At 39.0% G+C, this 27966-nt stretch overlaps 1 protein-coding gene and 1 long non-coding RNA gene across 11 annotated transcripts in view; one reads left to right on the top strand and one right to left on the bottom strand.

The window, feature by feature from the left end:
• The first annotated feature begins 4314 nt into the window (after positions 1-4314).
• Positions 4315-27966, top strand: part of TRIQK (triple QxxK/R motif containing) — a 59655-nt gene continuing 36003 nt past the window's right edge. Inside the window, exons 1-4 of one of the 6 annotated variants that reach the window (XM_068185058.1) lie at positions 4316-4439; positions 6393-6488; positions 22017-22088; positions 22604-22684. In XM_068185058.1, coding sequence (XP_068041159.1) covers positions 22624-22684 — 61 coding nt within the window. In that variant the 5' untranslated portion in view covers positions 4316-4439; positions 6393-6488; positions 22017-22088; positions 22604-22623. Of the gene's footprint in view, positions 4440-4765; positions 4916-5269; positions 5372-6392; positions 6489-22016; positions 22089-22137; positions 22388-22603; positions 22685-27966 lie in introns of those variants that run through there. The other 5 variants (XM_068185065.1, XM_068185073.1, XM_068185054.1 and 2 more) reach the window with 5 other exon arrangements.
• LOC137471076 (uncharacterized) lies at positions 26071-27863 on the bottom strand. Of its 5 annotated transcripts, XR_010997400.1 has the most exons (3): positions 27101-27379; positions 26879-26985; positions 26071-26623 (listed from the first exon to the last, which is right to left on the bottom strand). It is a non-coding gene; the product is annotated as an uncharacterized lncRNA (long non-coding RNA). The 5 variants fall into 5 exon arrangements; XR_010997401.1 differs by lacking the exons at positions 26879-26985; positions 27101-27379 and adding an exon at positions 27692-27863; XR_010997398.1 differs by lacking the exon at positions 26879-26985.

Here is a 27966-nt window from a genome sequence, read left to right on the forward strand (position 1 = left end):
ATGTAGATAATTCTATGTGTTACGTAGAATAATATTTGCAAGCAGAAATTGTATAAGAAAATGATTTTATTATAGTGCTATCAATCTTCAGTTGGAATCAGGATATACATCTATAGATATATGGGGATACATATATATATATACACATACATATATATAGTATATATGTATACACATATGTATTTTTTTAAGGTAAGTGGGGAGGTCTAAGTGTCCAAATTTGCTTCACAAGAATGAAAAATCTCTACCATATAGAGAGATCTGTTAATATTGTAGAATATAAATAAGTAGTTTTTCCTTTTTTATTCTTCAAGGTTCCCAAACAAATCACAGCTTATTTCTGTCTTGTAATAGGGCCTGTTCCAAAGATTTCTGACGCTTCCTTTGACTCAACAGGCTTTGGATCTGGCCCTAAAGTAGTAAAACCTTTGTGGAATGTTTACAGATAACCACTTAGTCTGTGCCAGCTTAAAGAAAGCAAAAGGAAATAAATTAAATGCATCTTCCAGTGACATAAGTCTCATGAAGAATTAACTAGGATAAGCACTTACTCTAGTTGGTGCACTGTCAATCTGAACAATGCAGACAAAAATAATAATTAAAACATAGCTTCATGCTGAGATGAAACTTTCAAGAGTGTCTACTGTGTTAAGCTTATGATTTTTTCTGGTTTTGTATTTGCAAGCATAATTACATCCCAGAGGCAACAGGAGCTAGAGCTTGTCAGTCCCCATTTCCCCCTCTGATAGGAGATTCATTTCTTTACACAGAAATCCAAAAGTTGATGCCAGAGCAGTAATAATAATAATGTAAACAAATCTTTTATTCTTTTAATCTGGAATGCATAATTTAATGGCACAGTTGTATAAATAATGAAAATATCACATCTACTTTAGACAACTAAGGGTAAACTGAAGGTAACATTTAATGTAGTATTGATTGACCACATCAACAAATCAACGGCAGACATCTGTATGGATGACGGCATTTAGGAAAATGCTACCAAGTCTATCAATACAGCTTAAGTAGGGGTGGGATGGAGCAGACTTGATGTCTCAGAGTCCTGGTAATGGAATATGAAGCCTTTCACCTCCAGCACGCTGACTTGAGCCAACCTAGGTCAGTCTGTCACTGAAAGTCATTACCATCAGACGGTTCAGTGAAATGGGTTTGTCCTAATGGCAGGCTGTCTGTGTCACAAAATGCACCATCTATCATGACTGACATCATGTTGAGATTTTCAGCTGGAAGGCTAGAAGGAGAGAGGATGGGCTCCACAGCCCTCCTATCCCCGCAGGAAGCATGGGTAAGGACAGTTGTCTGGGGCTATTCTGCAGACTATGCTGGGATTTTAGGAATGCCTGCTTTTAGAGAGAGTGATGTCAAGCGCGATAGGAGTAGGCACAGCACAGCAGCAGCATAAAGTTACAGTAGCTCTCTTTTGGATGTATTTGAAAGAAACAGTGACACGTGGGGAAAGCAAAACAGGGCTTGGGAAAAAAAAAAAGTACCAGAATCAGAATTCTTTGTTACGCAGAGGCGAGAAACGACATATAAAAGCTAAGTGAAAACAGGACAGGATAGGAAGAAAGGATTTGAAAATGAAGGCATAGTATATACAGAGCCAGCACAGGGAGACATTGGAGAGATCCAAAGTGAGGAATTACAAGGATAATGGGATGAGCTAAAGTGATTATTTCTTTCAGTAGCAGTTCTGGTTGTATATGAGAAGAGCAAGACTGTATCTGTCAAAGCCACCAGAAATTACATTGTTAGGAAGTGACAGGAGCATGAAGACAGTTTTAGCTTTGTGGTTAGATGGGGAATACTATACCTTTTAGAAGTTCTGAAGTAAGGTATTACCTGAAAGTTTCAATGTTAGCCTGAATAGTAGCCCAAATCAAATAGCTGTTTTATTGGCAATATTGGTGACAGCCTAGGAGAAGAGATGGAAAAAACTGTTACTTGGTGATAACAAAATTAATTGAACAAAAATAATTAAGAACATTGTTTCACATCTTTGAACTTAACTTGGTATTTAGACATACATTAGGAGACATCAGGTTAGACAGTAGACAAGTTGCTGCCCTTCAGGGAGATAGTTTTCTGTATGTTAATTTAATCTGTGTTGTCAACTTGGAACAAAGATGTTGAGCATCATTTCCCAACCTTTTTCCTAAACTAACTAAACTCTAAAAGCTCAGGAACAGCTTCTTGGAGCTTTGAAAAAGATAAATAAAAAAGGAAACCTATTTTCAACGGGCTTAACTACACTTCTGTTAAAAAAAGTTTCATAAATCATAAAATTATTGCATATGAGAATGAAACAGGACAGACTCTTGTTCAGTTGTGAGAAGAAGCTGAAGATCTTGTGAAAGAATGAAAACAGGAGGAACTCCAGGAAAAGACAGTCACTGAAAACAGTGGCTGATACATTTCCTTAAAAATTGTGAGATAAAACTATGTAATTTAAAAATACATTTAGAATTTTACATTAATCTGATCCAGGGATGTGACAGCAAACGGATGGGTGTGACAAGATCAACAAAAATCCCTCTCTGATTGACATGCATTTCAGTTACAGTCACATAATAGTAATGGTACTTCTATTACTACCTATAAAAAACAGATTAAAACTATCCTAGGACACATACACTCCACCAAGGCTGCTTCTAATCCCACAAAAAACAGCAAGCTTGTCAGTAGCACTTCACTGTCTAAAAGTCAACTGCCCTTCTTACCATTCCATTCTGACCAGTGTGAATCCCTTCTTAGAGAAAAAAACTGCAGTAGGAAACAATTTTCCCATAAAATGAGGATTAAGAATGAAGATATGAAAGAGTAAAACTAAAATGGTGAAATCATCTCAGTGCATATAGAGTTCTTTTTCACAAAGTCATAATTCTTTATGGCTTCTTTACAGATTAAGTATTGAGGCTGCTGGGCATACACTGGTTTATTACTCAGAACAACTGAGCAGTGAAATGAATATTGTGATTAGGTCAAATTAGGTGAAACTGAACTAGAACCACATGTATTTTGCTACTAGGACTCACATGGACAAAGTCCTCAGCAGTGGTTCAGATAATACAAAATAGTGTATTATCTGAATACTGATCCTGGTATTTCTTAATGGGTTTTTTTTTATTGTGATTCTACAGTCAAAAATCATGTGTAATGTCTGTTTAAATGTGATTGCTTTTTTTTTTTTTTTACATAATACTATATTCAAACATCCATGAGCAGAATCATGACTTGGGTTTAAGTGAATCATATTAAAACAATAAGGAATCGAAATGAAATATTAAAATATTTTACACATACAGGGTTTCTGTCCTACCATTAGGAATACGGATGAAATAAAATTATTGTTGAAAATTCTGAACACAGAAGTTAGAAAAATCAGAGAAGGTGCCCACAGTGGTTGTGGCAACTCCAGTCCCAGAGGGGCACACGATTTCTTGGGAAGAAAATACAAGGTTGTGTCCAGTGATCTGCCACATTCAAAACAGCTAAATACCCTTAGTGTGAGATATCTTGATAAAAGAAAATGGTACAAAAAAAGAATTTTGTCTTACGACTCAAAATCAAGACAGGCTATCCTTCTAAGAAAGCTGTACCATTTAAAGATCTATTAATCTTGCTACAGAAATGGCTGCAGAAGACTGTGGTTTGGTATGCATGCCAGACACAAACTCTGAGTAATCAACTTTTCTGCAGGCTCATTCTCCACTCTGTCTGCATGTCATCTAGAAAGATGGGAAAGTTCAGCTGGGTATGGCTTTCATTTCCAAAGCTGCAGAGGTAAAAAAATGCAATTTTTTTTTTTTTTTGTGTGTGTGTATCTTTCCCTACAGGGAGCGCTACCCTTGGTCATCAAGTGCCATTTTCCAAGAACCAAGGCATGCACTTTCAACATTCACCAGTACACTGTTCTGAGAGTCACTGGCTTGCTTCTTGCATGGAAGTAAAAGAATTATCTATTGCAGAAAGCTCAGCACCATCTCAAGGTAGCCAGAGAATTATCTGGTGGAGCTCATAATTTTCCATGTTTTGTTTTTAGGATTTTGAGTGTAAGTTCCCACTTGGCTTGTGATTAGTGAACACGATGGGGTGCTGGAACTGGATCATTTTTACGATCCCTTCCAACCCAAACCATCCTGTGGTTCTACAGCGTGAAAGCGGTTAATTGCTTTTCGCTCTACAGGTCTGGAGCAACACAGCACCTTTCCTGGAAAACCCTGCAACACACTCGAGTGCCACAGGCGACCGGGACCCGCCGGGCCTCCGCCAGCGCCGCGAGGCCGGGGCACAGCGGGCGGGACCGGGAGGCGGGGACGCTCGGGCAGGAGGTGGCGGGAGCCCCGCTAGCACAGGAAGTCGCCCCGGCGAGGGAGGAGGGAGGAGGGAGGAGGCGGAGCTCTGCCGCTCGGCCCGAGGTACCGCGCCGCGTCCCGGGGCGGGCGAGCGAGCGGCCGCGGCCGCCGGGCCCGAGCGGGCGCTGCCCCGGCCCCCGCCCCTCGCGCGCCGCGGGGGCGCCGCCATTGGCCCGCGGGCAGGGAGGACTCGCGCCGGGGGCGCGCGCGGCCGGCCCGCCGACCGCCGCGGGCCCGCCCTGCCATTGGCCGGCGGGAAGCGCGCGGCCCCGCGATTGGCCGGAGCGCGCTGTCAATCCGGGCGGCCCCGCCCCCGGAGCGCGGGCTGGCGGGGCTGGGGTGGGAGAGGGTCGGCCGTGCTGCCGCCATTTTGGGCGTGGGCGGGAATGGCTGTGGCGCTGTGGTGTCCTGCGGTGGCGTTTGGCGTTCCGTTTCCCCGTACCGCGACCCCTGGACTGCCAGGGCTGCTTTTCCGTGCTCGAAGAAGTACGACCCTGACTAGGCAGCCAAATTGGAGAGAAAACAAACCCCTCACCGAGGTGTCCTCGGCGGGGTCGTGTTCGAAGCCTGGCCCGGGCACGTCAGCGGGGCCGAACTGGCCGAAGCCTGCGATTCCTCCATGGTTTTTTTTCGTGCTCACGGTTTTCCCTTGTTGGCACGACTGCTTTCATGCTGCCGGCCCGTGTGGTGTGGTTGGGTGTGTGTGTGGAACTCTGTCTTGTGTGAGGTTTTAGCGTGTCTGGAGCTGGACAATCCGCTGCTCTGTGTGTGCTGGCCCCCCAGGTGCAGCGAGACCAGGCCGTGTAGTGCTGCTGGATGTGTTCGGCCGGCTGTGGGTGTGCAGTAAATCTGATCCAGCCCGGAGTGCTGAGCTGGCTATGTTTGCCTTACAGGCGTGATGTGTTCCAGGTACATTGGACTTCTTTGTGTCCTCTGCAGAGTGCTCTGGTCATGCCTGTGCTCAGAAAATCCTGGACAGAAATGTGTGAGAATATGTGAGCTGCAAAAACTTCTAAATGTGAAGTGTTGGCAGGGGGTTCTCTGCCATGCTGTTCGTGTGGCTCTCAAGCTGCTCCACCTTCCATCAGCCCACGCAGTTACAAGGACAGATCACAGTAGTATCAGAAACCCCCTCTGAAAGAGTTTCTGGTGTAATTGGGCTGTATGTGCAACGCACACCTTCACACTCAGTAATTCAATTGCATGTCATAGGTTTTGAGTTCCTTCCTGTTGGGGCCCAGGCTCATTCCCAAAGAGCTAATCAGAATGGAAGGGTACTTGCTATTAAAGATACATTTCTATACTGGAAAACTGTATAAAGCTACAATTAAGAGATACATTAAATTCAACAAATGCAGGGAAAATTGAACCCTTTCTCAAGTACTGCAGTTTGGCATATGATCCTTGGCTGAATCACTTCACTCTTTGGTACAGAATGGGCTGGGGACAGCCCATTGTTCAGAAAATAACTCTTCTCACCTAAAGAAAAATTTGGCCACTTTTTTAGTTGACATGATTATCTTTCATCATGCAGTAATACAGTTTATTCTCCAGGACTTCTTTTCTGTCACTGTGAAAGTTGGAAAGGTGTAAGTCTACTTCATCTGCTTAAGTCTTCTAGCTGAACTTGGTTGAGCAGGAATAGGTGAGCACAAGTAGATGATCTCAAAAGGTCCATCAACAATCTTGGGAATTCTTTGTATTTAACTTATGTAGTCAAGAAGAGATTACTACAATGTCTACAATGTTCTTCAGCTGACTTCTTATTGTGCTTAAAATAGTATTTAGTATCTGCAAAAACAATATAGAAAATACTTCTTCAATGCAAATATGGGAGCTCTTCAGACATCTAGGTTTTGAAAGATTACTTCAAATCAGATTACTAAAGCAGAGATGCCTTTCAACAGGGGTAAAATGCTTTATATATTTAGCTTCAAATCTTACACTGAGTTTAATCAAACACACATATGTGGCTTTTATAAAGTCACATAAACAGGACTATGCCTTCCATTTCAGATACAAACAACTGAGTTCCAGAGTTAGTTACTGCATCACATGGAATGACCAGGATTTTTCCATACGCCGTTCCTTAAGAACATACTTTAGTGAAAGGTAATGTGCAAGGAGATACATACTGTCTTTGTAAAATCGGGAATAAGGCAGTACCTTTATTACTGTTTTTTGCTTGGTTAGTTGTGGTTTTTTTCCATGAATTTGATCTATGCAGAGTAAATTTATATGCACTGAAAGATGCTACAGTCACTTCCACCTGTTCTAGATTTCATAGTTCTTGCTGTTAGACTCTGTAGCCCCTTCAGATTAAGAAGCCGGTTTGTGTGCCAGTGTGAAAATCTTCTACTTCACTATTGGTCAAAAATACAGAATGAAATTTAGTCATGTAAGCTAATATATTAACCTCTGGTACCTCTTAGAATATCTTTAGGATTAGTTAATTCAGATATTTCAGCCAAATTCCCACAGCCCAGTCTAAAAGGCATTTGAAGCTCAGTGTACTTTATGGCAGTAGCTCCAGAGAACATCCAGTTTTAGTAGACCCTATGCAGGAAACAAGACAAGAGATGGATTATATCTTTGGATTATATTTTTGCAGTGCAGTGAAGATACTGTCCTTGCATTTTTCTGTGAAACTTGTTTCTCTAGACCATGAATTAGTTCTGGTTAGATTATTTTAAATAGTTTTCAAAATTAATTGATACCATGAAGATTAGTTACTGTTAATTGCAGTTAGAATTTTAGAGTTTCTGTGAGATTTTTATCATGACTAGGAAGTTGTTGGGTTTTTTTCTTTGGGTTATTTCTATATTACATCTAAACTTTGCATTAAGGCAAGCTGTGAATTATAGGAGAGGATAGGAGTTGGGCTAATGTTACAAAATTGGGTTGCCTGTTAAAAAGCTGAAACTGGTTTAATATCATTGTAGGGAGCCGAGTCACTCGGTTAAATACTTGTGAAGAAAAAGTGAATTATTATGTTAACACGTTATGAGATATGTGAAGAGAATGCAACATAGATGATTGTAAGATGTAGACAAAGAAGGCAGTCATTTCCATTTGCAGAAGTCTCCCCCAGTCCTCTCACTCTCATACAGTACTACTCTTGTAATGCAGTTACTCCTGGGAAACAGGAGTGTGAAAGTCAGTGTTTTCTGACCCAAACTCTGCCTTAAGTTTTTCTGCTGTTGTGGATTTTTTCATTTACTTGCAGGTTTACTTTGCTTGAGGAAAATATGTGAAGAGATTTACAGAATAAATACTAGCTGATCGTTTTTCAAAATAAAAAATGAAGTGCTTTACAGTGAATGGCTATCCTCATTCCAAACGAAGTCTGCAATGATTAAATATTAAAATGATCCATGGTTGAAATTAATACAAAATTTTTTCAGGAGATTATTACAAAGATTAACATTTTTAATGTTTTAATAGTCCCATAGTTGATCAATCATAGGCACAGTGAAACTGCTTTTATTTAACTAACATGATGATCCTATATATCACTGCAGTATTATGTACAACATAAACCTTGTGCTGGGGTTGGTAGAGGAGATGAAGAAAGAGTGTCCTTTATAGCTCTTTAATAATCAGGTTTGTTCTTGAAGTATTTTTTGACACATAAAATAAGCAGGTAACAGTTTTTTTGTCATTTTGAAAAGAAAATATGAAGGAAAGATAGTTCCAGAAAAACTGTGGTGTTTGCTGTAGAGGAAGGAGCTGTTGTTGCATGTCATGACAAACATAGATCGTCACTGGTATGGCTGTGAAAGAATAACAAGTTCTTGAACATGTGTCTTCAAATAGAACTTGCATTAATGCAGCTTTAATGTTGCAGAATTATCTGCAACAGCCTATGATTCCTGATACATTTTTATTCTTTAGAATTATGTTTGAAGGTCATGGGAAAATGTCATGGAATCCCAGGTGCTTTTATATCAGTAGCTGCGCACAGATACCCCTGTAATCAGTGAGTTGAGTAAATACTTGAGGCATTCCTGACAGGGACAGTGCTTATTCCTTTGTTTCTCGTTTCTTTTGCATTTTTTTAGCCACAGGGCACAAATCATCATTAGTGATTTTTTAAGTTTGATTCTGCCTTCTTAACACACAATACAGTGATATAGTGGAGCTTTGCACAATACAGTTTATTGTGTCCCAAGATTTTTTGCAGTTTCAAATATAATACATACATCATCAAAATATTGTTCATTCATGTGTTGTGATTGCTCTTGTCATCATCGTTCACTCAGTATGTTTGACAGTCAAAAAAGAGGCAGAATTGGGAGGAAAGGCTGATGAATTAGCCAGCGTAAACCCAGAAGGGTTTATAAAGAAGGATTGGAGCAATGAAAGGAAGGGCGCAGTAGAAATCCGGGGCTAGACATTGAGCTGGTAAAATAAATAAATCAGGAAAGCCTGTTCTGACATCAGAAACTTATGGTGGAAAAGTCAACTTCAGAAAGCACAAGTGTGAGAGAGGGAAAGAACAAATGATGGAAGTAAGTTAATTGGGAATAATAGTTGGAAAGTTAAAATCCAGAGGACAAGCTGAAGCACACCATTTTCTACACAAATTTGTCACTTACTAATGCTGTTATTTTTAGTTTTAGGTAAGACAACAAAAATGGGGTTGCATTGTCTGTAGTTGTTTGCCTGTAGCCAGAAAGCTAAATTAATTCTCATGTATTTCTGTTGAAATAAGTAGTGAAACAAAATAATAACCTTTTCATGTCATGAACTGTTTTTTATATTGGGGAAACAGATTGGGTTGAAAATGTAGTAGGTTTCAAATTCTCAATTTTCTTCTCCCTGCTTGTGCTGTGTGATGTAAATGAAGAAAAGGTTAAGTTTACCCATGATAATTCCCTCTCACATTTACATTATCAATCAGCCTGTGTAGCTTTTTGTGGTTTTATCTATTGTGTTTTCATTGTAATCTTTACATATGAAGTTCTCAATTCTACAAACTCTTATGGTGAAATTTATTCACAAATGGCTCTGACAGATGTACTCTAGAAGCCTTAAATGCTGTAGTTTAAAATGGTGCCAGCTGGTTGCTTCTCCCCACCCCTCAGATTGCATTCTGTATGGAGGAGCTGGCAATACTTGCACCACAGTTCACTTCCCTCACCTGAGCTCACATTCCTTTTTGGGTGCTGTGTGCTGATGTGGAGGCTGGGAATCAGATCATGGGTCCTGGGCACAGAACATCCCCCCTTTTGTTGTCCTTTCTTACAGCCTCCTAAACAGTGGCAAGAGATTAAGCACCTGGGTCAGCAACATCTTAAAGCCTCTCAGACACCCAGAGCTTGTTGATGAGACTCCTCTGTAGTTTTAAGTTGAATAGGTTCAAAACTTTTTTTTTTTTTTTAAATTACCTATATTTTCAGTTTGTAACTGTATCAGGTCAGTGTGGAGGACAATTCCAAGCTTGGCTTTACCATCTCTGCTTAAACTCTGACTTTTGGCTGCTTTTAAAAGTGATCATGCCTAAGAGCGTATATTAAAAACCATAGATCTTTCTTTCATGTAATATGTATGCTGTGGAAATTGTTCATTAGGCGGTGTGTTGCTCTCATTGTCTGAGGAGCTGGTTACACTGCCTCCGATTAAGACTGCATCACTTACTTTACTGCTAGACCAGTTTTGTATTACTTACACTCTTGCCAAAAGGAAATTGTTAACTTGAAGCAGTGGATTACTTGTTTTGTTTCTGTGTCTTGGCTGTGAAACTGAAAGCACGCTATTTATATAGTTAACATTTAAATTTGGTTAGGTCCTTGATTTACTGTTACTCAACTAAAATTAATTTTAAAATTAGAACTGTACAGTAACAATAAAATGGATAAAGAGCTGCTGAGCTGCCAGCACTCAGACGTAATGGCTGGGAGGCCACTAGCGATGGTTGAGAGCCTGTGGGGACTTGTCCCAGCATTTGCATCAGATGTGATGAGCTTGTCGTTTTGGTCGGTTGTATGTAAACATACAGGCATAGTGGCAAAGGACGAATAGTTCAGTGATTGCTGGACTGATGAAAAAAGGATGAAGTTTAAAGCATGGCTGAGATCATGGTAACATGTGTCTGTTAGAATGTAGTCCGTGTGCATGTGCCAAGGAACAAGGAGTGCTGGATTTGTGTGCAGAATGGAAAATTTTTATCTTCTAGAGGTGTGGCTAAGGGAAAACTTAGAGATTTGTGAAGAAGGTCCTGTAGACAAAGGGGATTCAAGTGCAGGGCAGTGTCAAGAAGGGCTGGTGCTGCCTAGGAGAGGTAGAAGCATCGTTTGAATAATAAGACCAGTGCAGGAATGTTGCATCTAGTTTTGTTTTGATGGAAAACATGTCCTGAAAAATTTGAAGGCATGATGAAAGTCCTGAACAGACTTAGTTCTGTTTGTAGAACTGCCCTTGGGAGATGGGTTTGAGATTGGGTCCATGCTTGCCATGGTGTTTCTGACCACACATCTGCCTTACCTCAGCCAGCTCTGTTAGCTCTCCCTCCCACCTGGTTGCTGCAGAGGCCCTCCTGCATACATACTGTTTAGTGTCCTAGGCAAAGCTATGCTGAATCTGTTTGAATTTGTCATTTCTTCCCTTTGCAGAGGACATGCAAAGCATTGTTTCTGTTTTGTTGTATATATATGCAGCATGAAAAGCTTTCAAGAATATGTTTTTTCAATAAATTTGAGTATTATTTTAACAGAGCTGCTAAGAATTGCAGCAACTAATAGTTTACTGGGTTTTTTTTTTTTGATTCTGAAATCATGAAATGGTAAAAACAAGGGTGGATGTTGCTTTCCTTGGATTTTTTTGACATGCTATTTAATTTATGAGTGAATCTTCCTGTAATTTGGAGTGAAAAGATTATAAAGCATTGTTAGATTGATGCTTACTTTTTATTCTGAAAGATAGGATTATTTGAAAGCCTGGGTTATTTTGGTATCTGTCTGTGTATACAATGCTGGAGACCAACAGGCTAAACAGGAAGGGTTTCTGGAAAAAAATAGGGACAAAACCTATTGAAAATGCTTGAAACTATTTTCATTTTAAGTACACCAGTGGGGTTAAATAATACTAATAACTTCTGTTAGAGTAACAGATCATAATAATTTAAAACTAAAGTTCTCAGCACACTTGCTAATATCTTTTATGGCTTCATTAAAATACATCTGAAATAATTTACAGAGCAAAGCTTCTGGGTGAATTCTTCCAGTTCTGCATGGGAAGAGTGCCTGTTTATCTTTGTGCATGTTTATATAGACCCATGGAAATTATGATGTAAATGTGGATGCAGTACTAAAACATAGCCATATATGCAGAGTAAGGAATTCAAAGCATTTGTATTCTGTCATTTGTTAAACACAAGTAACATATGTTGTATAGGCTTGGTTCAATTCTGTGTCCTGACCATAGAAGGGCACTATAGAATATGTACTTTACCTTGAGGGGACCTTGAAGGGGAGGGAATAATGTGTGTAGGTAAAAGCCTAGGGTGCTGACTCTTACCAAACGTGTCTCTTTTCTGGTTTTGAGCCTTCACATTTATGCACATTGCTGGAAATAGTGAGGAGCTGGAAGGGTGTTTCCCTTGTACTATACCATTACGCATTTTTATTTACTCACCTTATTAAAATAAATATATAGATCAGTGTGGAAACAACTGGGACAGATGTAAAGCTGAGTGCATGGGGTAAAGTCTTCTGAAAGGTAAAAGAGGAAGCAGCTTAGCTTCATTTTCAGAGTTGACACAGCTCTCCTTAAACTTTTAAACTTAGTTACAGAGCTGCACAGCTGTTGATACAGTAGTGGCCAGACTGGGCAATTGTAGCAGGAAGAGAACAGACCTCCAGTTTCTTGTGATGTTGGTGTGTTCTTAAGAAAACCAGTCTGAACTCATTTTAGTATATGCTCTAGAAGGTTTTAATTGTTGTATGTCATCTACAAGGTTAGATTTCAGGCAGTGCAATCACCTTCTCCTAATAAAATTTTATGGCAGAAGCACACATTCTGCTTTGACTCTAGCCAAGGACATGTGCAAACCCCTTGTCCTGGTTTGTCTCCCAAGGGCACCTCTAGTGCTTAGAGAGATGCACTCAGGAAATTTGAGCAAATGGAGTGGATTGTCATCTGCCATTTTATCTCAGGCTATGCTCCATAAGAAATGCTCACTAACTGCTTTTCAAATGATGTCTTTTAGCAGTCTTACAACTATTCTGTTTGTAAATGGTTTATGGTATAGGAATCTCTCATCAGAGGTATCTTAGGCCAGAAAAGGCCAACCTTTAACACATTAGAATTCAGGATCTTAAAAAAATGTGCCATCTTCTAAAGCAGCCACCCATAAAAATGTGTTCAATTTTGTATTTCACTACTATTTTTATGGTAAATAAAATTTCACTCATACTGAATGACTCAAAACAAAAGGAATACTTTTTTTTAATGTTTTTGTCTCAGTGTCATCCTTTCTTTTGGCATTCTTCTGGACAGTGAACCCTGAAACAAAATCTCTTCCTTATGACACACACCTGCATGCTGTTCAGGAGCAGAGGGAAGAGATGGGGATGTAGTCTCCTCCCACCCTGTTCCCATTAGTGGGAATTTGCACAAATGGTTTCATCCAAAATCTTCAGCTGTTCACATGATGTTCTATTTCAACTGATAATTTTCTGCTGGTTGATGATTTTTCATTTTGCTGCCCTTCTTCCCAGCTGCATTCCACAATTTTTCTGCCTTAAAATGAGGCAAGGATACAGTTTACTAGATTTTCTGATGATTATCAAGCTTATTTTTTCATTTGGTGCATATAAAGGTTTTAGCTTGATTTTGATCCATTAATTTAATTCAATCTTTGTTCAAGGTTCATATTGTAGATAGATATCAATGATCTTACACTCCCCTTTTTGCCCAAGTACAACATAAAGCTCCCAAAGAGATGGTATCATGTAAGCTATTACTTTATTCTTAAAAATCATTGCCTTTAATGGGATCTCTAGGTAGTTTTCAGGAGAGCCAAGTCTTGAGCAATTTAGATAAAATCTGCAGAGAGTGTGCTTGGCCTATTGTTTTGAATGACTTTGGAAACTACTGAGCTGATGTTATTTAAGCCATATTAAACTTCTCACCCAGTTATGGCCTAATCCTTCAAAACCAAGTAGGACATGGTTTTGAAAATGCTACTGTTAACATCTATGGGTCTGTGTTCACTAAGGCTGACAATTAACCTCATTATTAGGCGTTGTAGGGCTGAACTTTACGTTTTTTCTGTTAACACTTAAGTTAGCTACTGGTTAGCTACTGTTTTTCGTCTCAATTTTAAAGAAAGAAAGTATAAAAAAAGATATATTTTGTTAAGGCTGGTGAAATGCGTGCCAGCTTTATGTTCTGATCTTCGTGGGGAAGATCTGCATCTGGATGTAGTCCTATGCCATGTGTTGCAGGAAGACCCTCCTTGATCAGGGATGTTAGACCAGATGACCCACTGTGGTCTCTTCTAACCTGACCGATTCTGTGATTGCTCTGTCTTTAATCAGCTGTTGAATAATGGAGGAAAACATAAATACAAAACCCACCAAATTAAAACTCCTTCTACTTCATGTTTCTTTTGCCTGGTGACTAGACTAGATGATGTTTTTTTAAAGCTGAATTGCTTTCCTGAATGCTTAATACAGTATGTGAAACAAGAAAAAGGGCATAAAACTATTTTTCTTCATTCATAAATCTCTTTTTAATACTTATTAACGTGCAATAGCTTCAGAGAAAGGAAAAGAAATGTGCATTTGTTCTGAATGCTGGATGGAGAGATTACCTGAAGCAGTGGGCTTCAACGAGTTCTTCTGGGGTTTTTCTGACCAGTGCTTTTGGGACTCAGAGGACGCTTACTACGATGGCTGATGAAAGAGGCAAAGGATGGGTCTTTCTTTGGAGATCCAAAAGCTGCTTATTGCTTTGAAGGGGGGTCAGGGACAAAGACAAACTTGGACTGAGGGCACAGGGTTTTATATGGAGAAAAAGGGGTAGATCTGAGGGTCAGGTACCAATGGGAACAGGAGAAAGTGGTGCAGAGATGGGGCAGCCAACCAGGGGAACCAATGGATAACAGGGGTGGAACACTGCAGCAAACTGGGACCCATGGGGATCGGGAGAGGGGACAACATTCTGGGGAATATACAGATAGGGTGAATGAGGGCTGAACTGGGGAGGAACAGCTGTACAAAACCATAGAACTTAACATGTTAACATGTGCCTGCAAAGGCCTATGGGAGGGAGACACTTCTGACCCTAATCTTAGAGGGGTGTTTTTCCTTGCCTGCTTTGGCCTCTCCAGGACTGAGGTGTTATAGTGGCAGGCCTTTGGGCCTCCACAATTATCCTTTAAGTCCTTTTGTACACCAGGTTTAGTAATGGAACTAATAATGTAATTTTGCTGAAGTGTTACGATTAGGTTTATGTGGACTGAAGTATTATTTGCTGCTGTCATTTGTAGAGTGCTTTCAGCTTTTGCAAGCTTACTCAGGGTAAGAAGGGAAGCAAGCACTAGGCTACAAACATGGTGACCAGTTTTGGCAATTACTATGACTTGAAGTCGTGTTATGGGACATTGTGTGATACTACAGTGAAATATGTTACAGAAGGGCACATTTGTCTGCCTCCCAGCTCTGTGTCTGCATGATGTATTTGTGACTGTTTTCTCTTCTGGTTTTCAGTTATTAAGATAATTTTATTTGCCGAGAGTTGGGTTTCTGCTTGAATGATAGGCATATTCAAGGAAAAGTGGATATCAATGTTAGAATTAATGAAGAAAATTTAAGTGGAGACTTAACCTCACATACTTCAAAAAGTTTGGGTTTTTTATAAACAGTGTGAGAGCATGAGACGAAAGGGAAAATTACAGCAGTTTCAAACTGTCTTGTTTTGATATATTACTTTAAAAAACTATTTCAGCTTTTAAATAATTTACTGTGAAATCTTTTGGTTTTAGAAGTCTTAAGGCAAGTGAAAAGAAAGGCATAGAAATAAAAGCATGAAAAATATGAAATTGCTACCTGTTCCCATTTTTTTGTATGTGTGAATAACTTTAGAAGTTACAAGTTTTATTTTCAATAAAGGTCATTATCCCATTTTGCAATATGGAAAACTTTGTGAAACACTATTCTCTGGATGGCTGAGAACTGTAGTTTAAGATGGATATACTAAAGGGAAGGATAATCCCTAAATACTTCTTCTCACTGGAGGAAAAAATCAGAATTTCACTTCCATCAAAAATGAGCCTAAGCTTAAAAATCTACAAATGAGAAATTAACAAGTGTGTGTAATTGAAGCATTCAGGCTTATAGCAAGGCCATGGCTTGTGACAATCCCAGGAAAGAAGTAGTGTTTAGGAAAAAGAGAACTTTTGTCAGTTCCCAGAACTAAAGAAGGGAGAATAGAGGGCTTAATTTCTCATTTAAAGAGTGGAAAGAAGTCACTCTTCTTTTGCTGTAACACCTAGGAGGGCAAAAGAGTCTCTGAGATTTTGGAGCAAGACTTTGGTAAAACCATACGGGGCTCTATTGCATTTAAGAATGGCAACTTCCTAACTTACTGGAAGTGAAGTGCTTAGGCAGACTTAGCTGATTTTGAAAGTTAAGGTCTTTGACCTCTAGCTTTATAATTAAAGTTAGTCCCTGCTTTATCAAAGGAAGTGAGTGCTGAAGGGGTATGTGGCGGGGATCAAAGAGGGAGTAAAATTGCTGAGATTTAACTGAACTGCAAAAGTGTCCTCTGCTGACATGTCAATTACTGAGACAGAGCAAATAATTGTTTCTCATTGTTGCTCTTGACTCTATGAACTTTGGACTCTTCAGGGAGAGAGCTGTGCTTCACTCTGTTTTGTGTGGTGGTGGTGACATCCTTCCTACACCTCGTGCCACGGAGGTGTCTGTACAGCGTCACCATGTGCTCCCATGAAAGCTGTACCCATCCTTGGCAGACCTGCCTCTGAGCAATGGAGTGGTCTGGGTGTCAGTTCTTCTACCCTTTTTAGCTCTGATTTTTTCCATAGTCCCATGTCCTTCCCTCTCTCCCCAAAAATGTTTAGACAGATTCAGTTATTTTGAAGAATGTAATTCTGAAATAGGGTGTCAATTACTGTGTAATTTTCCCTTTAGCGGAGATTAGTCTTTGTGAAGTACTACATTTTTAACTGTCTGGCAAGGCAGAAATGAACCACATGTGGGCTTTTTTCCTTCATGAACTTCTTTAAGGATATTTTCTTGACACATCAGTGCCATCATTGATTAATAAAAATGAGGGAAAAAAGTTCCTTTATGGACGTTTGGAATTTTAAATTTGTTCAGATGAAGATCTGTCTTCATATTAAATTGAATATATGTTTCACACATGCTATAGCTCTACTCTTCTCTGAAGTAAGTGGGGAATCTTGTTCTGAAGGTATAACAACCTAATCATGAAAATAAAATGTAAGCTGTATAGAATCACTACAGTTAGGAATATTCCTCTGCAAAATTTCCTATTTTTTTATAGCAAGAATAACACCAATTGCAAAATAAATCTCTTCTGTGTAAGTAGTCCTTTTATAAGTGTGTTTTGGCCTACTACATTTTCATCCTGTAGAAGCAGAGACAAACTGTACTCTTCTGGGAATGGAAGGAACCTTTTAACATTTTTAATAGCCTACTTTTGCTTAAGAAAGCAATTTTACATAAATATGAAGTCCTTTTAAAAAAAACTTATTCAGGTTTTGCCACCCTTAAATGTTCACTCTTTTCCTAGCTGTGAGTACATTTAAGGATAATCTTTTCAACTCTTCAGATGTTTAAAAACATTCCATGTTTAGCAAAAGTATGTAGACTCTTCACTAGATGAGAAAATGCAAATATTTGGGTGTAAATAATCCCACCAAATTTTAGGCACTCTGGGGAGATTTAAGAACATAACAAAAAAGCAAGATTGCCAGCAGTGATTTGGATTCCTAACCATTACATTTCTTTCTTCACCCATTGCAAAGGGGGTAGAGATGGCCTTCTGTGTAGCTTTTGTGTCTGAGTTATGTTCCTGAAATTTAGTGGGACTAATCTGTGTCGTTGATGAAATAAGTGTTTCAGAATATATTGCCTTAGGATTTTGAAATATTCATAAAGATATGTTCAAAATGCATATGAATTAATACCTGTTTATTACTTTTGTTAAATAAATGCAGAGCTAATTTAATGCAGTTTGTAGGTACTGTATAGCTAAAAAAACAACAGTGCAGAGGGTACTAATAGGAAGTAACAATGTGTGTTTTGTTCCTAGTTCATCTATGAAGCTGTGAAACAGCCTGATATATGTCTAAGTAAAAGTTGTAGTTCCTATATGGTTTGAATCTTGGGATGTAGTACAGTGTTTCTTGTCCTTGTGTAGAATGTTGAAATTATTTTTAATATCTGTTCTGACTGGAGTTCTGGATCCTGTGTTTTTGATTAATTTTCCTAAATTTAATTAAATTTAAATCACCTCTGCTGCTTTCAAGGTTAAATTAAGTAAAGAAGTATTGCACTCCTTTTATTAACAGAAAAAATAAATAAATCCCCAGATAAAGCAGAGATAGATTCTGCAAGAAGCACCATGGGCAGGGGACTCTTTCCTTGGAAATAATAGTCTCATTCTTTGAGAGTGACTTTCCAGAGGAATGGAAGACTTACCAAAAGAACATGAATGTATTTTGTTTGTAGAAGTTTTTAAGGTAGTAATAGTAGTAAAGATTTTAAAATTCTTGGCTACAGTACAGTTAAATAATTAATCTACATTATTTTAGCAATTTTGGTTGCAGGCTGCTTCCACTGCTGTGTAGACAGACCTTAGTTACTGTACTTCAGCAGTACAATAACAAAAATAAAGCCAATTATAATAACCAGTAGCAACAATTTCTAAAATACCTACATGCAGATGGTTTCCCACTTTAAATGTAGTGCTAGCATTTCCTTGGGATAACTTGATGTTTCCAGATGATCTGATGTACTCCTTGAATTTTACCTGAGGTAGATAAAAGGCTATTTTTGCTCTCTTGTAACTTGCAAATATTATACTATCTATTAGTTATTATCAGCTATGGAGTTAACTGGGAGAAGACCAGTTAGACCAGTTACCCTCCAATGATATCAGTAAGTTTTCATAGCATCTTTGAATCATGTTAAAAATGAATTCGTTTATGAGTTCAGATGATCAACCTGCATTACATCCAACAAAACAAACAAAAACAAACTTATGTTTAAGGTAGATATCTATTTGCAATTAAAGATGAGGAGCTTGTGCATATATACAGATGCCAAAGACTTGGTTCAGTAGATTTACGTTCTGTAGTGGTTCTTCTCTGTCCTGGAGTTTTACTTGCTCTTCTCTCAGCTGACTAAATATATTTTAGCTACAAAACCAGTCATTTCATTGATTATTTCTTTCATGTTCCCACTGTTAATATTTAGGCAACCTACTGGGAGAGTGCAGACATGCTGTCAAATATCACTGCTAAGGAAGTTTGTACACATGCAGATATGCATGTCTTTTGGGTATGCACTGATTTACATTTTATGACTTATTGTTATGAATCATTTGTATTGCACCAATAATGTACAAAGTGCAATCTCTGTATATATAGATCCTGTTCTTATTTTTATTAGTATTTCTAAAGTCATTCATAGTAATTTTTTTTTTATTAATATGATTTTTTCAGTTTTTTTTTTAACTGGTGTAGAAAATGCTGTGTATACATCAAGAACAGCGAATTGGGATTTAAATTGTAGTCAGAGCTTGAATGGATATTTAGGACTGGTTTTAATCTCACGAAATGCTATTGACAGTGGGAGGTTATAATAAGCAATTTATTATGTGTTTTAATTATTATCAGCCACTGCTTAGGAGTAAAAGAGGAGAGGAACAAAGTGTTTTTCTGAGTGTGTAAATTTCAAAGGTGAATTACTAGAGGGGAAGCCAAAGAGGGTGAAAAAATAGTGTAGGGTACCACAAAAACAAAGATGTCTTTTAATCTTGTAGTATCTCTGAAGCAGAAATAAACAAAAATTCAATGGGGCCACACTTTGTTTTCTTAAAATCATCTTTTATAAAAGCTTGAAAGCTGAGGATGGCCCACTTTGCTTTCATATTATTTGAAATTACTTTTCAAGTATTTTCAGTAGCCAGTAAAAGGAGTAGTGACAAGCTCCTTTACATGTTTTTTTTAATGGTTGTATAGTCATTAAAACTTTAGGGACTTGAAGGCAGCTTGGGATGCATGCAGCATGGCGTGCTGCCTGTCCCTTTGGTTTGGCAAAGAAACACAGGAGAAGCCAGATCCTCCATTAGCTGATGTCAGAAGCAGCAAAAGAGTCAGAGACCTGAGTGTAAATTTCTTTTGCAGTAAAGATGACCAATTATTGTAGGATGACCACTCCTATTTTAAATTGAGAGGATTGGTTTTTTAATTCACAAAGGTTTCAGGCTTTTTCTTTATCAAGAAATGGTTAGAAAGTTGCATTGAAAACCACTCCTACAGCAAGGTTCATAAATAATAAATATTACCTCTTATTAATCCATATTTTAGTTTAAGTCTAGCTCATGGCAAGTTGCCCAAGAATGTGGGATTCTTTACAAGAGAAGGTGATGAGCCATAGTCCCCAAGGAATTAAATTGTGAAAACAATCTCAGTTTCCAACATGCTAATATAGATCTGTTATTCCCTTTCCACATCTATCACAACACATTCTAAATTGTGGCTGATCTTCTATGCAAATAGCTGTCTTATTAGACACTGGTCTCTGTGTGCCAGTGTCTCCGTGGGTTTCTCAGGCATTTGCTATGTAACCATCAAAGCAGTGGAAATGAATGATGATTACCTTTGAAGAACAAAGAGGACTCGAGGTTCTAGATGTGAGAGTCGGTGATGCTGAGCCACGCAGGCAAACACGAGTATCTCTGTGGCTTAAGTCAGGAAATAATCTTTGCCTGTGTTTTCTTCTTCTGTTTTATTGGCATTGCTAAAACTGCAAGCATCTTTCACAGCTGATGTTTCGTTATAAACCATTAGTAGACTATGGAAATTGCAAAAGGCAAGTCAAAACAGTCTCTTAACCGTAGCATAAAAAAGCCAAGAACTAGTTTTGTACTGTAAAAATGTATCTGTTACCTCCTCATTTAGCTGAAAGTTCAAATTGTACTTTTATTTTTCCCTTCTAATTATTATGATGTGAATGTTATGAAATACGACCCAGTCATGTGAAGCATAATAGAAGGGGAAAGAAACGCAACCCAGTGAATTTTAGTTCATTGCAACCGTGTTTTATATAAAACAGGGAGTATTCTCTGAATTCAACCAAAGCAATGTATGGAAAAATTAGAACACTATAATTGAATTTTCAGTTCAGATTAAAAATTAGTGGCACTTTTCTCTACCTTGCTACTGTTCCTGAATACATTTTAAAAAAGGTTGCTGACTTTGGAGCATCCCAGTTCATTTTATGCCATATATCCCACAAATGAATTTAAAGAGCCTGGATTTGTCACTTGACATTAAGTGCTAGTAATTCCAATAGAACATATAAATATAAAATAATAAACTTTGTGGTTTTAAAATGCACAAATAACTAGTGGGCATCATTCCTGCAGCTATATTTTAAATCATGTTTGAAGCTATGGAGAAAATAATGGTGGCTGCTTTAAATCTGGGATGCTGGCAGTAGTGTTTGGCAGTGCCATGGCATGCTTTTTGGGTCGTGATTTGGCATCTCAGTGCCTTCCAGGGTTGCACTTCCCAGAAAGCGTGCCTTGGCAGCGACCAGGGATGCTTGTCTTGCTGTAGCACAGCTGGTTATGCCTAACAGAAAAGTACAACTCTTGCAGATAACTCCATGGCCATATGTGCACAATCTGCACATGGTTTGTGGCTATCCAGGATGATTCAGCTGAGGTTTGCCCTTGGCATGGTTCTCACCAGGGCCAGTTGGGAAAAGGCAGGGGTTGGCTGCTGTGCATCTTCTGTGCTTGAACAGTAAATCTGACACTTCTTGAAAACGTCAGACCTCTCATGAGTGTGGGTGTTTATGTTGGGACTCTTGTGTTGTAGAGGCTGTCAGATGGTGGGGCTTATCATCACTGTGGTGAGTAATGTCTTCAGCCCAGCTAAAATGGTTCAATCCCAGTGTTTTGAGCAATAAGCATGACTGTAACAGCCACTTATTTCATAACCAGGGAAAAAGAGGTGAAATGAGCATGTTTGTCGGAGCTGCCGCTTGAGTGCCCTGTGAGGAATTAATATAAAACCATAAGGTTTTGCATGTTAAAAGATACATCAGGAACTTGCTCGAGTACTGTTCAGATGATGCTTGTTCAGTTACATGAATGCTGTGGAAGCACCAGTATACCAGAAAGAACATCTTTGTATGGATGATTATACAGTTTCTTGTGCAATCCTAGTGTCATCTCCTTGTGAGGATCTGTGCAACATGACTGTGCGACGCGAGAATCCCGTTCAAGAGTCAGGATAGTTGTTACTTAAATGCAATGAAGGTGATTTAAACTATTAATACCATGCCTGAGAGGTGTAAAATGCATACAGCCTCAGCTTTCAGTTTTTGTTCTTGACTTCCTGTTCATTCAGAGATATCTAGAGCCCATGGCAGGAAAATAGGAGCGTGTGGGGTTGCTGTGTTTTAGGTATCTGCTTGCTTGCAGGTGGATCTCCTGAGCAATTTCACCTGTGGATGCACACAGCCTAGTCCTGCCTCTGACTCCTGTGTGTGGTGTAAATGTATTTTCAATAATGGAAACAGTTCACAATACTACATTCATTCCCTGGTTTACTAAAGAAATAAATTATATAGGAATGTAATTGGTGGTACCAAATACTGAATTACAGTGGTACCAAATGCTGAATTACAGTGCAATCAGTTTAAATCCTTTCTTTTTTCTTTATTTTCATTCAAACTAACAAGCATTCTGTAATGTTAATAACCCATGCAATGGAGAAAAAGGTATGTTTAGAATGTATCTAATAGTCTTCAGAATGGTGATGATTAACTCCAGTGTCTCATTGTACTCTGGAAAGGCTTATGTCTTTGTGTATAATCATGTAAATGTTGCATGTTACCATTTTTCTGATGTTATAAGCAATTGATTTTGTTAGTAATTTATTTAGGAATAATGTTGTGGTTTTTGTTTTGGTTTGTTTTTTTTTCTGATACTGACAGTGATTTTTGGATAGAAAACAATGGGTAGAAAAGATGCCTCTACATCAAGGACTCCTGTTGACCAGTACAGGAAACAAATAGGTAAGACTTTGAAAGAAAAGTTTGTGTGCTTAAAATAAAAACAATTTTTTTTTCCCAGAAAGGCCCACTGGTATAACAAAATGTAGCATTCCTCTTTAAAAACTTCATTTTGTATATGCTGTTGAGTAAGTCATTCACCTTTTTGAAGACAGTATTTTGAGTGACTTCAGATAAAGTATATGCTGTGTGTTTGGAAACACTAGGGAAATACTGCAGTGAAGTGGCTTCACAGTGTTTCTGAACTGTTGGAACTTTCCTTTTTGTCTCTGATTTCATGTATAGGCATTTCTAACAGGATACTTTCCTCATTCATAACAATTTTTGATACACTGTATGTTACAGACCTTTGCATTCTATAACTGCATTTATTCTTACACTAATGGATATTTTACACATGTTAATTTTTTTTCCTTAAATCTTTTTCTATCTTTAATTAATACTTAAGTAGGTAACACGTATACAAAGTATGTACATGCACACATGTACCTTCACATAGATACTTACATAGCAAATGCAAATCACTCTTTCTTTGCTTAAATGCAAAGGTAAGTTATTTTTGAAATCCATATATGAGGATTCTGTCTCTGTATGTTAAATAATATAAGAGTCACAGTATTTTGAAAGTATATATATAAAGTGAAGTACCTTAATCTGTACTCAGTTATTTAAGTAAATGATTTTGTTTTACAGTTGTTAAGCACACACATCTGTTTAAATATGCAGAAAACAACCAGTGTCTGGGGGAAAAAAGGTTGTTTACAATGTGCATTCTCAAGGTGAAAGATCTAGGGTTATGTGAACAGTCTTACCATGTCTTAATTTTTTAGTGCTGCCTGATTATTTTAATATAACTGTTTTAGTGAAACAGTTATGACCATGTTTAGTGGTCTTCTCAACTTCTCATCAAGTTTTAAGAAAGGGATTATTTTGTATTTTATTTGTTTTAGATAGGTATGGAGAGGTGTATGTTTCCTAATCTTGAGCAGTTTGTGTAGCTGATTTCCTAGGCTCATTCTGTAAGAAACATGGCCGAAAGCTTGTGAGTGCCTTTTTGGATGAGAAGCAGATACAATAGAAAAATGTTTAAAAATATGAACTATATGCTTTTGGGTTTTTTAGGTTTTGTGTAGAAAACCGTGCAAGGAAACTGTTGTCCAGTAGAAGATGACACCACAAATATTTCACCCAAGCATGTTTGGTGAGAAATGGGAGCCCTACAGCTTGTTTTTGAGACAACTCATCCTGTGTAACTGGGTACCTGGATAGAGGATGATTGTATCAACTTTTTGTCATTTTCTCCACCTGTTTTTCATCATGGTCACTTGTTTTTCAACCACCACGTTTAGGGTTGCTTTTTTGGATTTTTGTGAACATATTCAGGTGACCATGGTTGGAGATGTTTCTTGAAATCCGCTACAGGGTGAAAGTGTGGTGGTCAGCAGGATCCCTGGAGAGACCAGGGCAGGTGTAAAGCTTTATTTAAGTAGGACGCTCAAATAATTACCTCCCAGTCTTTCACAGCTTGCGCTGTTTCTTGCACATGACTACTGTGTGGCACAGTTGGACTTCTCAAAGCTGTGAGATGCTTGGACTGATCAGCTGTGCCTTGGGCAGGGGAGAGGGCCCTGTGCTATGGCAAGGTGCTAGGAGTATTGGTACTGGGGTCCAGCACTCAGAGGTGCTGTTACGTTGCTGACTTGGCAGTTTTGGCCTGATGTGTTGTCTGGATAATTTGGCACCTTCCCTGTTACACACTGCAGCAACAACCTCCATTAGGTACTGCAAAATATGGGTCGGGGAGCGGGGGTGTCATAGTCAACTCAATTTCTTTGGATGCAACACATTGCTCTTAACGTGGTGAAAGCAAGTGTTAAAAATCATTGTAGGGAAGAATCTCATGCTGGCAGGCAAATAAACTACATAACCTAGGAGGTGTTTCTGTGATTGTAATACTTCTTAGAGGACAGAGAGCGCAAATAGACTGTGCTCTGCCTTTTGCTCTGATAATGGTTGTTTCAGCTCCTACTCTGGTCATTCACTGGTACTGCTATAGAGTTTGCCAATGGAAATCAGTTCTCTGAACTTAATGAATGTAATAGGGGGAGTTTGAAAATGTGGATATGATTTTAAACTTAAGTTTTGCAGGTGTTTTTATGTGTAACCATTTTGGGCTATCTTTAGGCCTGGTAGCTGAGCTTGGAGTGAGCCTTCTAGTTTCGTTATACCATTAGGTATATTACAGGACATATTGACAAATATAATCCAGTATTGCCCTAATGAATATAAAAGTGGTGTTGTTTTTTGTTTGGTTGGTTGGGGTTTTTTGTCATTATTTCTTGATATTTTTTTTATCTTTTATAGTTTTGCATAACTGGTCATAATTCATCCATTTGTCACAGGATGGTTAAGGTTGACAGGGACCAGTGGAGGTCATCTCATCCATCTGCCCTGCTCAAGCAGGGCCACCTAGAGCTGGTTGCCCAGAACAGTGTTCAGATGGTTTTTAAATATCTCCAAGGATAGGAACTCCCCAACCTCTCTTCCCGTGTTTGACTATCCTCAAAGTATTAGGTTTTCTTCTTACGTGTTTCTGTGTGTTCCCATTGCTAGTTCTGTGACAGGGCACCACTGAGAAGAGCCTGGCTCTTTCTTCTTTGCACCCTCCCTTCAAGTATTTCTATACACTGATGAAGTCTTTTTGAACCTACTCTTTTTCTTCTCTCAGCCTTTCCTCATAGGTGAGATGCTCTAGATTCTTCATTTTAACTCCTCTTGATTCTTCTTTGCCTGATTTAATTCAAGTACTTATTAGAAATTACACAGAAAGATTTTTTTTTAAAGCAGTCATTCTTTAAGACTTAGATTTGACAGCTTAGGTCCTTTTGCAGGGATGTTTTAGTGTGAAGCTATTCTGATCCCGCAGAACACAGAGCACCCTAATGCTCCAGGCTCATTTGTTTTGGAGGTGGACATTTGGTCACCCTTTCTAAGGTAGATTATATCTAGAAACAATAAGCAAAGTGAGGCTGCACTGTCTTTAAAAGTGAGGGCCTGTCTTTAAAAAAAATTAATTAATCAAATGCATTTAAAGCTCAAAATCCATGCTTGGAGTGATTGCCGGCCTTCTTTTCCAGGCATTTGGTATCTATGGATTGTTGAAAACATTATGATAGATGCTGGCTGAACAGCTATCTCCTGCTGACTAATGGTGTGATGTTTTTTTCAGCTTACAACTTAATGTTTTCTAGCCTTGCTGGATAGAAGGTAACCAGATTGAAACATTTTTCATACCTTTTTTTGGATGGAAAATGGCAGCCTTCAAGGAACAACATGTCACAAAGTCATACCAACTTCCAACGTAATTTTCAGTTAGATGTTTCGTGGAGTAATTTGAAATAGGAGCAGATTTTTAATTTCATTTTGTTCCAAGCTTTCTGTTTTGTTCTGAGTTTCCATACGGCGTGCCACATGTTTGCCCTGTGCCATGGTTCAAGTTCACGTTGATTACTTCAGTTCAGCCGTTTGCCTTTTTCTCTTCTCCATGAGAAGAGGATCACTCGTGTCTTGTTTGCCTCTGTGCTGCTGGCAGTTGCTGTTTGCTTCAGCAGCATTTTCAGAGGATTCCCCCAGCACAGAGATTGATACTGTTCTTCCTTGTCAGCTGGCTTTCAGCCATCTCTCCTGCTACCAGCCAAAATTTGTCTGTAGTGCCACTTAAGCTAGTGCTCCAGTATCTAACAGTGGCACTGCCTTCTCAGTGGGGAGCAGAGGTAGTCTTTTAGTTATCAGACCAAACTGGTAACGGCTTCGTGAAGCTTAGCCCCAGGTGACCAGGGGACAGCGACAGCAACCTTTTCAAACTGGCTTTAACTGTGCCTGAAGGAGGGAGGATGGCACTAAGGGATGTCTCCCTGTTCAAATCTCCATGAGCAGCCAAGGCTGTAGAAGAAACCACGAGGAAAAGTAATTTTAACACTTCTTGCTCATCTCTTACTCACATACCCAAATAGATACCTGTAGTGCAGCAGCAAACAGAGAAGCTCTTCTGCAGAGAATTTTCTTCTCCCTGCTGCTGTTTGTGCTGCTGTGCTTAATTTGCTGGAATCCAAGGAAAGGTGTGAGGCAGTATGCATCCTTCTGCATTTATGCAGCTTTCCTCCGCAAATGCTGTGAAAATAGCAACAGGTTTTGTACCATATTTGCTTTGTTTACTGTTATGTGTGCTTTAAGTTCCCAGAACAATTCCACATGTATATTTTCCATCCTTCTTCATCTGGTGTGTCGCTTGCTCGGCATGGAAGCTGCAGGATTTGTGGGTAGTGTTCATGACTTGTGTGATTGTGGGATCCTAAGCAGGCATACTGAGAGGATTATAGCATAACTAAAACCTGGTCTACAAATCAGGAATAGACATACTTTTGGCTCCCATTACTATTGTGTTGCTGTAGCATAATTTTTCATGAGGAGAGGTTGTTTGCCAATCATTCAACCTTCAATTTGTAGACTGAAAGGTCTGCCTATTGTCTGCTCTATATCTCCTGACTTGCCAGCTTGATCTTTTAGGAGCTGGAGCTTATATAGGCATAGCCTGAGGCTTCTTTGGAGCAAATAAGGCTCTTCACATCCCCTGGAAAGGAGTAAAAGTTATGAATGAAAATACATTCTCTTTTTGTTTTGGAAAGCACAAAGCTACTCACTTTGATAGAGTGAGCACAGTGACTTGGTGATGCAGGTGGTGCTTGTTGTGTGGAGCAATAGGACAGGTAAGGGGACTTGGTAGGAGTCTGAATCCTGCTGTGGCAGCGCTGGAGTAGAGAGAACAGTGCCCACCTGAACTAACAGATAAAACTTTGTGGGTAAAGCTGGGCCTTTGTAGCTATGTAGCTACACAGTTTGTGGTATTTGGGAATGGGGCTGCAGCGAGCTTTATCCCCAGTGGGTACAGCTGTGAGAAGCAGGTGAGCAGCATTGAAAGCAATGAGCCATGGAGTGCCCAGGTGCACTGACCAGTCACCAAAGGGAACAGAAGGCACACAGGTGCAGTGCATGGAAAGTGAAGAATATAAAAGACTGGGCTAAAGAACAAGAAGAGCAGGTGCTTGAAGCCTTCTGAAGTGATCTGATGTTACTCTGTATGGATGGATGCTTAAAGCCTTCTGAAATTGCATGGTGATACTCTGTGTATCACAGCCTTCTCAACTGTGACATAATGCTGTAACATATGTCTGTAGTGTGGAGACTGGTGACTTGTCCAGAAGAAAGGTGCCTCATCCTAGGGCTGA

This window comes from Anomalospiza imberbis, chromosome 1 (genome assembly GCF_031753505.1).
Source record: "Anomalospiza imberbis isolate Cuckoo-Finch-1a 21T00152 chromosome 1, ASM3175350v1, whole genome shotgun sequence".
NCBI lineage: Eukaryota > Metazoa > Chordata > Aves > Passeriformes > Viduidae > Anomalospiza > Anomalospiza imberbis.